This window comes from Eulemur rufifrons, chromosome 3, assembly GCF_041146395.1.
Source record: "Eulemur rufifrons isolate Redbay chromosome 3, OSU_ERuf_1, whole genome shotgun sequence".
In the NCBI taxonomy this organism is placed as follows: domain Eukaryota; kingdom Metazoa; phylum Chordata; class Mammalia; order Primates; family Lemuridae; genus Eulemur; species Eulemur rufifrons.
In genome coordinates this window covers 25,262,955-25,275,725 of record NC_090985.1, presented here as the reverse complement: position 1 = coordinate 25,275,725, position 12,771 = coordinate 25,262,955, and the positions used below count along the sequence as shown (strand labels likewise).

Genomic DNA, 12,771 nt, shown 5'->3' with positions numbered 1-12,771 from the left:
TCATTCTCTCAAACTGGGATGAGTTTGATCCAGACGCTCTAAGGTTTGATCTTATTCTGCACAACTGCCTGGCCACAGTGCAAGCTGGACGGCGGAGAACAGTGGCCACCACATGGGACTCTAAGTCACCCACCATTTTACAATTGGCCCTCTTTTGCAAGAGGGAAGGAGAATGGGCTGAAATACCCTATGCATAAGCTTTCTTTGCTTTATGGGAGAATCCTCAATGGTGCAAGGTATGTACAAAGCCAAGTATGGCTATGGTCTTAAAAGATCTTCCAGGTTCCCACCTGTTCCGAGCTGCCCCCATACCCAGGGAGGCCTGAAGGGGGCCCTACAAACGGAAGGTGGTGTCGTCTCTACCTCCGCCACAGGCAATATTTTATTATATTAATTCTGTTAATCGGTATTGTGATAGTTAATCTATGTGTCAACTTGGCTAGGCTGTAGTGCCCTGTCACTTGGTCAAATGCCAGTCTGGATGTTGCTCTGATAAGGTGTTTTGTAGCTATGATTGGCATTGAAAGCAGCACGCTTCCAGTAAAGCAGCTTGTCCCCGAGCTTCAGGTGGTCCTCGCACAATTGGCTGACGGCCTAGAGAGGAAGACTGAGGTTTCCCGGAGAAGAAAACTCAGCCTCGAGACTGCAGCATGGACCTGCCTGGGTTCCCAGCTGGCGGCCTGCCTGCCCTTGCCGGCCTCCCCAGTTGCATGAACCAATTCCTTAAAATCTCTGAGCCCGGTGGATGGAGACAGACAGAGACACAGAGATCAACTGAGCTTTCCTGTCCATTCTCTGCTCTGCAGAGCCCACGAGCACAGGCATGTTTTACCAGAGACATTAGACATTTCCCCAAAGTTTCCCATACCTCCTCCCTTGGGATCTGAGGTGCTTGGGGGACAGGCAGGGTGGGGAGTCACCCAGAGTGTGGGAGGAAAAGCTATGGAGATGAGGGAAAAGCGGTCGGATTTGTTTCCCAGAAGCCAGATGAGATTAAAGTAGCAGAGAGGGCCTTGTGGGGAAGAAAGCTCCAGAGATCTTCCTCTTGTCTTGAGCTCCATGTCCTACCCAGCCTCTCGGCCAGGCCCCTGGGTCTTCGCTCCCCCCGGGGGCAGAAAGGCCGGCAGCTGCCCAGAGGAGGGTGTAGGGGCTCGGGGCTCAGGCAAAGGCACAGCAAGTGGCACCTGGTGCCAGGACATGGGGAAACCCAAGTGCCTCCCTTCAGAGGCCAGTGGGGCTCCCAGGCACAGCCGCCCACACCCCTGTGACCCCGTGCCAGCCACAGGGATTTGGGGCTGTCCGTGGTGGCACTTGACATGATCTACTCGTGGGTTTCCAGACAGAGCAAATGTAAATACCACATGCCCAGTTAAATGTCAATCTCAGACAAACAGCAAGTAAATATTTTTACCAATACTTGGGACATACTTTTATACTAGAAGTTATTATTTATCTGAAATTCAAATTTAGCAGAGTATCTTGCTCCAGCTACCCTCATCAGCACACCGAGTCCAGGAAGACAGAGCCATGGCTGTCACACTGTGGCAAGTCAGAGGGCTGAAGACGTCTCAGACCAAGACGTCTGGCACGGCTGGCCAGCATGCGAAGGCCAGGACCTGGTCACAGGCTGGTTGCTCATGGCGTGGCAGGGCCAGGCCTGACCCCAGGCGGGGATGGTCGTCTACTCAGGATGTGGTGAGGCCACCAGAACAGGGGCCACCACCACTGAAGGTGCCCCCGGCAACTGACACTTTCCCATCTCCAGCTCCACTTGGCCCCCCTCCCTGCACAGGTGGGTGCTCTTGGAAGATTTGGGGGAACTTTCTCTCTGTCTGGAGCTTCAGTCCTGAAAGACCCCCTCCCGCCAATGCAGGGGGCATCAGAGGAGCCCAGCTGGGGCGCAGATGGCAGGATAGGTGATGGCCACAGCCGCCCTGCCTCCCCCGTGACCATCCAGTGGCTCTGTGGTATCCGTATTCAGATGTCCCCTGGAGCCACGTGGCAAGAGTTCCACCAGGAGAGCTAAGAACCAGGGACTGTGCGGGGCCCCAGTCGCTGGCTGGACTCTTGAGCCCCAGGAACATTCCCGGGGGCCAGGGTGCTGACTGGTGTTTTGCTGAGAGCTGAGGTCAAGGCAGCGAGGTGGGTGGCCCTCAGGACTAGCAAAAACAGAAAGAAAGTGCCGAGTGAGTGAGCAGAGGGGTGTTTATTGACCTTGAGAGGGGCCGCATGTGGGAGACCTGCAGGGCCCCCAGAGACCCGGTTCCTCCTTTGCTTGGACAGAGGTAGGGCTGTGGCTCCTCAGTGAGTGAGTGGCAGAGTAGGTCGCAGCCTTGGACTCCTGCTGTGGCCTGTGGTCTTGCTGTAGCCCCAGGGTCAGCGACAGGGCCCCTGACTCTGAGGCCAGGCGGATTAAATGCAGCCACATTGCAGCAAGTGCGGGTTGGAGGCCCCGGGCCAGAGGACAGGCTAGTCCACGCAGGGATTGCTAAGTCTGCACACTAGGAACCTGCCTGGTGCCAGAGTCCCCTGACAGGGAATTCCCCCACCTCTGCCCTGACCACTTCCTTCCCCTAAGCTCGTGGCTGAAAACCCGGCCCTGAATCCATGTAACTAGCGCTAAAGCAATCCCAGGCTGAGGAGCCACTATGCCCTGGGACGGAAGAGGTGCCGTGGGGGGAGGGGATGGGGAAGGCCCTCACAGCAGGGCCCAGAGGACTGACCCCAGGCTGAGCAGGACCCCCACAGATAGGGTGTAGATGCTGCCCACCACCAGGACCCCCGCATTACAGAGGTCTCCCTTGCAGCAAGATATCTTGGAGGTAATCGTGAAGTTCAAGCCTAATATCGGAGGTAAGGAGTCTTCCTCCGGGCAGGTGGGAAGGCAGTACTTGTTCTCCAGTCTCACTTTCTCAGAGTCTGCAAGAGAGGGGGAGGTGAGCACCGCAGTTCCCCAGTCCCCAGAGGCCCGCTGCAGGGGCATCTCAGTATCCCAAAGCCTACGGGAAGCACAGGAGTCCAAAAACCAAAGATGTCAGGACCAAGGCCACCCAAGTCCTTTGACCACAAGGATGCTGAGGCTGAGGAGGGCAGTGAAGGCCCGAGGTCGCCCAGGGAACCAGCAACAAGGGCAGCAGGCCCCTGGGGTGGAGCTCTTTCCTTAGGCAGCCCCGCCCTGGCCCCCACTGGGGGAAGTGAGCAGGCTATGAGGGCAGTTGTCTAGGGCACCAGGCTCCGAGACAGCTCTCATCTCGCTGAAGGCATGGCATGGACACAAAACTCCGGGGCAGCCCTCCTTCATCCTCCCATGGCCTGGCTGATACTCCACCATTCCAGAGTCATTTCTTTAGCTTGAAGCCACCGTCTCCTGGCTCCTCCCGTCACATGCACAGCTCACTAAATGCTCATGGCCTGCCTCCTTCCCTTATTGAGCAGGCGAGATCCCCAGCATGGGGTGAGGATAAGGGACAGTGGCAGTGGGTGGGGCTCTGAGTCTGCCAGAGGGAGGCAAGGGCCCTGCTGTCAGGTGCTGGGAGGGAGAGGGATGGCTTCATGCTCTTGATGATGACGGGACCATATGCTCTTGAACCTGGCGGCCCATCTGCCTCTGCAGACCAGCAGCACCCTGGAGCCCAGGCCCCTCAGGCCTGCCGCTCTCCCACTCCCTCCTGCACAGGCCCTGCCACCAGTGCCCACCCTACCCTGCTCTCCCCTCAGGAACCACACACCGGCCCCCAGAGCACTGGGAGGGTTGAAGGGGGACCTTGGTCCACAATGCAGAGATTCCTCCAAGAAGCACCCCACCCCAGGCACTTACGCACAATGGTGGTCACTTTCTGGGAGATACAGAATCCATCTGGGTAGGGACACGTGTCCACGGGGCAGGAGTTCCCAGGAATGCTCCCCAAGCAGTAGTAGCAGCTCAGACCCTGGGCTGGATGAGAGGGCATGGTCAGGTGAGGCCCCAGGGAGACGTCCTCTGGTCCTAGCACACAGACTGCCCCAGTGGGTGACCACAGCAGGTGCCAGGACATGTGAGAACACCCCTGGTGAGCAGCTGCTGCACCCAGAAGCACACCCACTATCTCAGCAAATCCCTGGCCAGCACCTGCTCCCTGCGCCTGTGGCTGGTGCAACAGACCCACACACCTGCCTGCAAAACATAGCCTGGCTACTCTCAAACTCAACCCCCTTGTCCAAGATGCACTGGCAGGCAGTGCCCAATCCCAAACACACACCCAGCACCCTGAGCGTCCTCAGACAAGGGCACAGCCAGCGCACGTGGTCACGAACACTGAGCAGGCACCAGACGAGCACACCAGCCATCTCGGGCACCAACTAACATAGCAGCCCACAGCCAACCCCCTTCAGCATGCGGGACATCTGAGCACACGCACCCACAAAACACCGATCCCAGCACACCATGGGGACACCGGGAACACACTGGAAATGCAAATTTTCTAGAACTCTCTCCAGTGCTGCCTAGCTCACCTCTCTCTGCACACAGCAGGGCTGCCAACAGGACCAGAGCAAGGGTCTTCATGGTGTGGGGACAGCTCATTCTAGAGTGAGGGATGCACAGACAAAAGTTCTGAGTGCTAGAGCAGCCCTCAACCACCCAGCACCTGGGAGCTGGCGTCCTAGTCCCAGACAGGAGCAGTGTCTGGAGCATCCTGCACTCTCTCCCACCCTGTCCTCCCAAAGGCCAGCTCTGCCTCCTAACGCTCCCCTCCCCTCGCCCTGTTCCTTCCTCCCCATCCTGCCATTCTCACCCAGAGGCCTCCACCCTGTTCTCCCACCAGCACCCTCCCAGGCCTGGCCCACCTCTCCTCAGCTGCCTCCCTCTGGCCAGCCTGGCAAACTCTAAGGAGCAGCAGTCTCCAGGCAGTGAGCACCTGCCCCAGAGAGTGGCTCCTCCCCTCTGGCCCTTCGTCATTGGCCAGAGCCAGCATGAGCAGGTGAATTTCCACTTCACAGAAACTTTAGACAGGAGCAGGAGGTGACTCCAGGCCACTTGCTTTTTTGGCTTTCACCTTCTGCTCCAAAACCTTGCTAGAATCCCTAAGGCAGCCAGTAAGTGATGCGTGTGTTATTCATTCATCTATCATAATCCTCACAGGGAATACTTACAACGATGAGTCGTTGATTTGAAATGACTTTGAGCTGAGCCTTCTTTCTCTGGGACATTCCCTTCCTGATTTCTGTGGCCCCATGGCCCATCCCCCACCCTCTGGGCCTTTGGGTCACCGTTCTCTCTTCCTGTTCCCTTCCTGATTTCTGTGGCCCCCTGGCCCATCCCCCACCCTCTGGGCCTTTGGGTCACCGTTCTCTCTTCCTGTTCCCTTCCTGATTTCTGTGGCCCTCTGGCCCATCCCCCACCCTCTGGGCCTTTGGGTCACGGTTCTCTCTTCCTCATTCACTGTAATGAGACTGAGAAAGGTCTATTGAGTAAGGGGGGAAAGGGTGGGGCAGAGGTGCTGGGGGCGCCAGGCACTGAGCACAAAGCACAGAGGCAGCCTCTGACTTTGGGTTTCAATTTCCCAGAGGTGATTAGGAGTGGCTCAGAGCCCCGCCCACTTCTGCTGCAAGCCTGGGCCCCTGTGAGGGTGCAGTGTGGCAGAGCCCAGCCCAGAAGCCACGGATTCCACAGCAGGGCCCCAGTATGGGTGACCTCAACAGAAAGTTTATTTTTGGATGGCAACTCCCCCAAATCCGGTCCCTGTAGAATAGGGGTTCTCAGCCACTGCTGGCTCTGCCTCCTCCTTGTGAGGGTGGAAAGCCTATTAGGTGCTCATGGGGAAGGTGGAGAAAGATTTCTCCAGACTAAGATGAGGATAGAAAGAAGAGGTTTATTTACCTTTCCCTGGGGAGGTGGGAAGAGGAAGGATGTGCCTTATCAGGGTTTTTAAAAGGGCTGTAAAAACGGCAGGTTTCCGCTCCTGCCTTTCCTCCAGGTGGCAGGTAGGTAACAAAACCTGCAGGGATGTCCAGGCGCAGGAGTAGGCTCTCCTGCCCTTCCTTGGAGAAGGGGCCATCACAGGAGATGTGACTCTGTCCTGGGGATGTCGCTGAGGCCTGAGCTCGCACCCCAGCTGTTCACTCAGGCACTCTTTAGGCTGGAAAAAAAGCAGATTCTCAAAACACAATTTTGAAAGAGAGAGATTTACATCTCTCTTCTGTTCATTCAGCTGCTTTCAGAAGTTACAGAAAACAGAACCCCTGCAGAGTGCCTGTTAGTGAGAGAACTCATAGGATTGATCTTTAACTGGGGAAATTGTGGGGTAGATACTTTCCTGTTATTTTTTGCACGCCCACCCCTTTCACTCCCCCGTCCCCCAAACATTAGACAACATCCGCAGATCCCTTTGTTTATCACAACCAGGGGAGTAGGTGCTACTGGGTCTGGTGGGCAGGGCCAGGGATGCTGCTCCCCACCTTGCACAGGACGGCCCCTGTGGCCTGGAGTGACCTTGCCCTCGAGGAAGGTGACTCTGCGTGGGCAGATGATGCTCGGCTCCCGTGGAGGATAAGGCAGCTCTGTCTGGGATGCCATGCTGACTTCTGGTCAACCCCTGTCCAGGTGAGGCCTCTAAGATTCCGCTTTATCTTCTGTCACCATAAATCCTGCCCTTGGGCAGATTCACAAAGCATCCCTGCCTGTCCCCGAGGGGTCGACTTCAATTGTCTCGTGCATTCCTTCCCTTTGCAACATAAGCCCTGGGTCTGGGGGTACCAGGGGGCCCACCTGCTTGGCTGCCCAGGACATGGCTTCTGTTTGTAGGTCCCTATTCAATGTTTCTTTCTGAGAAACTGGATTCAGCAGCCTCTCTCTGGAGCCTCTCAGCATCCTCGGCCCTTGGGCATAGGTAGGTTTGCAGACCTGACCACGTGAAACAGCTGCCTCCCCAGGCAATCACATGTGACGTGCTTGGCTGAATCAAAGATTTGGAAGCTGCTGTGACCATAAACCTGTGGGGCCCAGGTCCAGGGTGTCCAATGAGGAGATGGGAATTTCCCCAGCTCGTGTCACCAAAATATGACTCAATATTAAAATTAATTTAAAATCCAACTCATATTTATCAAATCGTATCTATGCCACACGCTGGCTTGCTACTTAGGATTCAGCGGTAAACCAGACAGTGGCGCTCCCAACCTCATGGAGTTTAAAGCCTAGAGCACAGCCCCAATCCAAGTGATTGCAGGTGAGTACAGGTTAGAGACAGGTACCACACAGTAAGGGACCCAAGCAGGAGGCCCTCTCTGAGAAGAAATATTGCACTTCAGATAGAGGAAGAGCATGTGCACTCAGTGGACCACTGACTCCCACAGAGGAACAAGGATGCAGCAGAGCCTAACACATCCTGGTTATTCACCCAACTCTCCAATCAGAAGGAGGAAAAAGAGGAGAGCTAGAGGCCCTGAGAGTTTGGGAAAGTTAGCCCCTTCTCATGAAAGCCAAAGGGAAAACACAGGTTTTCTTCATTTATAGAAAATAACCCAGTTATTTCTGGCAGTTTCTACATCTGTGCATCCTGCTACAGGGCCCAGATTTCTGGTCGATGTCGGGTCCCCTCCCCAGACCCACAGCAGCCCCTTGTTCCCCTGTAGTCTGTGGGTTTCGCTACCATCACAGATTCTATACAATGATGGTGGAAGGGAGAAACAAAGAAAGGAGAATTATTTAATTTATATATGTGAACATAAGTCATACATGTCACTTCACGTATAATAAAATGTAGTTTATTATTTATTTAATTTTTTTTTTTTTTTTTTTGAGACAGAGTCTCACTCTGTTGCCCAGGCTAGAGTGCCGTGGCATCAGCATCACTCACAGCAACCTCAAACTCCTGGGCTCAAGCGATCCTCCTGCCTCAGCCTCCCAAGTAGCTGGGACTACAGGCATGCGCCACCATGCACGGCTAATTTTTTGTGTGTGTGTGTGTGTATATATATATATATATATATATTTTTTTTTTTTTTTAGCTGTCCAGCTAATTTCTTTCTATTTTTAGTAGAGACGGGGTTTCACTCTTGCTCAAGCTGGTCTCAAACTCCTGAGCTCAAACGATCCACCCGCCTTGGCCTCCCAGAGTGCTAGGATTATAGGCGTGAGCCACCTCGCCCAGCCTAATTATTATTTTTTGAGACAGGGTCTCGCTCTGTCACCCAGGCTGGAGTGCAGTGGTGTTATCACAGCTCACTGCAGCCTCAAACTCCTGGCATCAAGCAATCCTTCCAGCTCAGCCTCCAGAGTAGCTGGGACTGCAGGTGTGCACCACCACGCCAGCCCTATATGTCTGTCTGTATCTGTGCCTGTATCTGTGTTTGTGTGTATGTGTGTATCTGTGCATCTCTGTATCTGCGCACCCATCTACAGCCATGGGTCCGTACCCACACCTCCACTTCCCACCCGGCCCACCGTGTCCACCCCGCCCTACTCTCCCTCCTTGCTAGTCACTTCCTTCTCCGACAGTGAAATCTGACTCACATTGTCCACATGTATTTACTTAATTATACAACCCTAAATATACACAGAGTTTTAGAACTGCTTATTCACGCTTCTGTGAAGAAGAAACCTGTTAACTGGAATCCGATATCTCTGCTGCACTCCTGCCTTCAGGCTAAGGGAACATAGTCCCAATGTCATGTCCAGACGACTCCGACTGGCTTCTTCGCTTTGTCCTATGCTCATGTTATTCACCAAAAAACAGTTTGATTTATTTGTTTCTGCCTTTATTTCATTAAAAGATTTCCCCCCTTGCCGGGCGTGTTGGCTCACGCCTGTAATCCTAGCACTCTGGGAGGCCAAAGTGGGCGGATTGTTTGAGCTCAGGAGTTCGAGACCAGCCTGAGCAAGAGCGAGACCCCGTCTCTACTAAAAATAGAAAGAAATTATATGGACAGCTAAAAAAAAAACTATATATATATATATATATATATATATATATAAATTAGCTGGGCATGGTGGCGCATGCCTGTAGTCCCAGCTACTCGGGAGGCTGAGGCAGGAGGATCGCTTGAGCCCAGGAGTTTGAGGTTGCTGTGAGCTAGGCTGACTGACACCACGGCACTCTAGGCCAGGCAACAGAGTGAGACTCTGTCTCAAAAAAAAAAAAAAAAAAAAAAAAAAGATTTCTCCTCTATCCCTTCCCATCCATAGTAAGGTTATTTCTTGTTCTTTCAATTAACTGGTCACCCAAGTCAGAACTGCACAGAATGGCGTGCAAGGAGAGGGACCTGCTGCCACCGTGCCGGCCCAGCCAGCCTACTCCCACCCACCTGCACCACTGCCCACTGATGGTTCTCCTTCTCATCTCCTCGTGTTTCTGTCTCAAAAATAAGCTGATCGCTTTCTTTTTACTTTCTCCCCTCCTACACAAAAGTCAGCACACTGTAGACACCTTATTTTGTATAAAAAAAAAAAAACAGTACCAAAGTCCATGCTTTATTACTGTATTAGTTCATGGTTATTGTGGGAAGACATTAATCTCAGGAGGAGATAACTTACCCCCTCCCCCCTCCACCAGTATAACGTTCAGCCATCCAGAAGCCCCCGAATCCTGCCCTTTGGGTTTTTATGGAGGCGCCATTACATGGGCATGATTGACAACTATGTAGAAATTCGATTGGACAAAAAGGTGTGACTCGCACGGCAGACTAGGTGGGGAAGCCCAGCACAGCCTGTCGGTTCCGGTTCTTTTGGCCTCTCTGTGCAGCGTTTCTTTCTCCACAGTGGCCAGCAGGACCCTCTCTGGAATGAGGGCCTTTTGACCCAGAATCAGGTTAGAGTCCTGCTGTAGGCAGGGGGAGAAGAGGGCAGGAGAAGGCCAGAGAAGGCTATGGGAGTTATGAGCCAGGAGCCATGAAGGAAAACAAAGGTTTTTGCTTTTTTTTTTTCAAGATAGAGTCTTGCTCTGTCATCTGGGCTACAGTGCAGTGGCATCATTATAGCTCACTGCAGCCTCACACCCCTGGGCTCAAGGGATCCTCCTGCCGCCACCTCCTGAGTAGCTGGGACTACAGGCCTGTGGCACAGCTAATGTTTTTTTTTAGTTTTTGTAGAGACAGGGCCTTATGATGTTGCCCAGAATGATCTTGAACTCCTGTCCTCAAGCAGTCCTCCCACCTTGACCTCCCAAAGTACTGAGATTACAGGTGTGATCCACCTTGCCTGGCTGAAAACATGTATATAAATAAAACATCACATTCTCAAAAGCATAATTACCCAGTAACAGCATCTCCACCGATGAACCAATGACAACTCTGGTCATAATAATTTTTATTCCTTCATTCAATGGCACATCATGGCCAGGCATGGTGGCTCACGCCTGTAATCCTAACACTTTAGGAGACTGAGGTGGGAAGATCACTTGAGGCCAGGAGGTCGAGACCAGCCTGAGCAAGAGTGAGGTCCTGTCTCTACAAAAAAAAAAAAGAAGAAAAGAAAAGAAAAATGAACCAGGCATGGTGGTGCGCACCTGTAGTCCCAGCTACTAGGGAGGCTGAAGCAGGAGGATCGCTTGAGCCCAGGCATTTGAGGTTGCAGTGAGCTAGGCTGATGCCACTGCACTCTAGCCTGGGTGACAGAGTGAGACCCTGTCTCAAAAAAAAGAAAAAAACGGTACTTCACGTTGACTGATTTTCTTATACTGAATTACCATCACATTTCCTTTTGGTATATTTTTCTTTTTTTTATTGTGGTAAAATTCACATAACATAAAAACTATCATCTTAACCATTTTTAAGTGGTGTTAAATACATTCATAATGTTGTGCAACCATCCCCACTATCTACCTTTTATTGATCTTATAAAACTGAAACTCTACACCCACTAAACAATAACTCCACATTCCTTCTTCCCCCAGCCCTTGGCAATCCCATTCTACTTTCTGTTTCCAGGAGTTTGACTCCGCTGGGGACCTCACTGAAGTATCACATAGTATTTGTCTTTTTGTGACTGGCTTATTTCATTTAGTATAATGTCTTCAAGGCTGAATAATATTCAGTTTTGAGAGTTCTTTATGTATTTAGGAATGTTTGTGCTTTATCTATAATTCATGTAGCAAATATTTTCTCCCAGTTTGTCAATGGTTTTCTGATTTTGTTTATGGAATCTTTCTGGGATTCAAAAGGTTTTATTTTTATTTGAATGTCATCAAATTCATCAATCTTTTATTGTGGATTTTGAGTTATAGCTAGAAAGTCTTTCCAAGTTAAACTTGCCCATGATTATTTTCTAAAGCTTGAATAGTTTTATGATTTTAGATTTATATCCTTGATCCATTTGGAGTTTATTCTTGCATACAGCATGAAGTATGGTTGTAATTTTACCTTTTCCCCAAAAGCTGTATAGTTGTCCCCACTCCATTAATTATAAAGTCCATCTTTGGCCCGGTAATTTGCAATGTGATGTGGTAGTTTTATTTATAATTCTGAGATGGCCTCTGTGATTACACCCAAGACCACATAGTTCCTCCATCTGGTTGTGGGTGAGACTTTTGCTTTGTTCTCCCCAACATAGAACATGGAAAAAGTGAAGAGACTTTACAGATCCAATTAAAGTCCCTCATCAATTGGCTTTAAGTTAATCAAAAGGGAGATGTCCTTGCTGGGCCTGATCTAATCAGCCAAATACCTTAAAACAGAGGGCAGATGCTCCTCAACACATTGGGCTATGTCCCAACAAACCCGTCGTAAATCGGTAATTTAATACACCCACCCTACCGAACATCACAGCCTAGCCCACCTCCAGCATGCTCAGACCATTCACATTAGCTGACAGTTGGGCAAAATCATCCCACAAAGCCTATTTTATAATGAAGTGTTGACGATCTCATGTCATTTATTGAATACTGTACAGAAAGCGCAACACAGAAAGGTTGTGTGGGTGGTTGAAGTATGGTTTCCACTGAATGGGTATCGCTTGTGCGTCATGTAGAGGTCAAAAGTCTTAAGTTGAACCATTGCAAGTTGGGGACCATCTGTATAGAGGTCAGAGACTCTCTCCCGCTGGCCTTGAAGAACCACGAGTTCTACAGCTGCAAGGAAATGAATTGTGGCTATCTGGTTTCCTTAACTCAGAACTGTGTTCGTGAGGCTCCCCCGTGCTATTGGGTGTTGCAGTAGATAACTCTTTTTCGTTGCCATGTAGTATTCATTGTGTGAATATACAGACGTGTATTAACTATTCTACTGCTAATTTTATCTATTCTACTGTTAATTGACATTTAGGTTGTTTTGGTTTGACTCATGAATGATATAGCTCTGAATGTTCTTGGGCATTTCTCTTGGTGGACTCATTTCTCTTGGGTGAGAGAGAGTGGAGTGGAATTGCTGGGTCACAGGATATGCGTGTGTTTGCCTTTAGTAGAAACTGCCACACTGCTTTTTCAAAGTGGTTGTACCGATTTATAGTCACACTAGTAATGTATAACTGCGCCAGTTGCTCCACATTCTCAGCAAAACTTGGTATTTTCAGTGCCTTTATATCAGACATTCTGGTTTGCGTTTCCCTTTAACTAATGTCATTTGGCACCTGTTTGTATGCTTGTTGGTCATGGGAATATCCTCTTGTGTAAAGCACCTGTTCAAATCTTTCCCATCTTTTAATCTGAGCTTTTTTTAATTTGTAGGAGTTCTTTATATATTCCAGATATTAGTCTCTATCGGCTAAATATATTGCAAATGTCTTCTCCCAGTCCACGGCTTGCATATTCACTCCATTTTTTATATCTTCTGATGAGGCCGGGGGCAGTGGCTCACGCCTGTAAT

The 12,771-nt window shown here is 50.8% G+C and overlaps 1 protein-coding gene across 1 annotated transcript; it reads right to left on the bottom strand.

The window, feature by feature from the left end:
• Positions 1-2,220: 2,220 nt before the first annotated feature.
• Positions 2,221-4,852, bottom strand: LY6S (lymphocyte antigen 6 family member S). Its single transcript, XM_069465914.1, has 4 exons — positions 4,825-4,852; positions 4,492-4,562; positions 3,818-3,934; positions 2,221-2,919 (listed from the first exon to the last, which is right to left on the bottom strand). The coding sequence occupies exons 2-4, from the start codon at positions 4,559-4,561 to the stop codon at positions 2,699-2,701; spliced, it is 408 nt and encodes a 135-aa protein (XP_069322015.1). The 5' UTR covers position 4,562; positions 4,825-4,852; the 3' UTR covers positions 2,221-2,698.
• Positions 4,853-12,771: the final 7,919 nt, after the last annotated feature.

Coding starts and splice junctions, on each gene's coding strand:
- LY6S (XM_069465914.1), bottom strand. CDS start 4,561: ATGAGCTGTCCCCACACCATGAAGACCCTTGCTCTGGTCCTGTTGGCA. Junction 3,935..4,491: donor CCTGCTGTGTGCAGAGAGAG/GTGAGCTAGGCA, acceptor CCTCTCATCCAG/CCCAGGGTCTGAGCTGCTAC. Junction 2,920..3,817: donor GAAAGTGACCACCATTGTGC/GTAAGTGCCTGG, acceptor CCTCTCTTGCAG/ACTCTGAGAAAGTGAGACTG.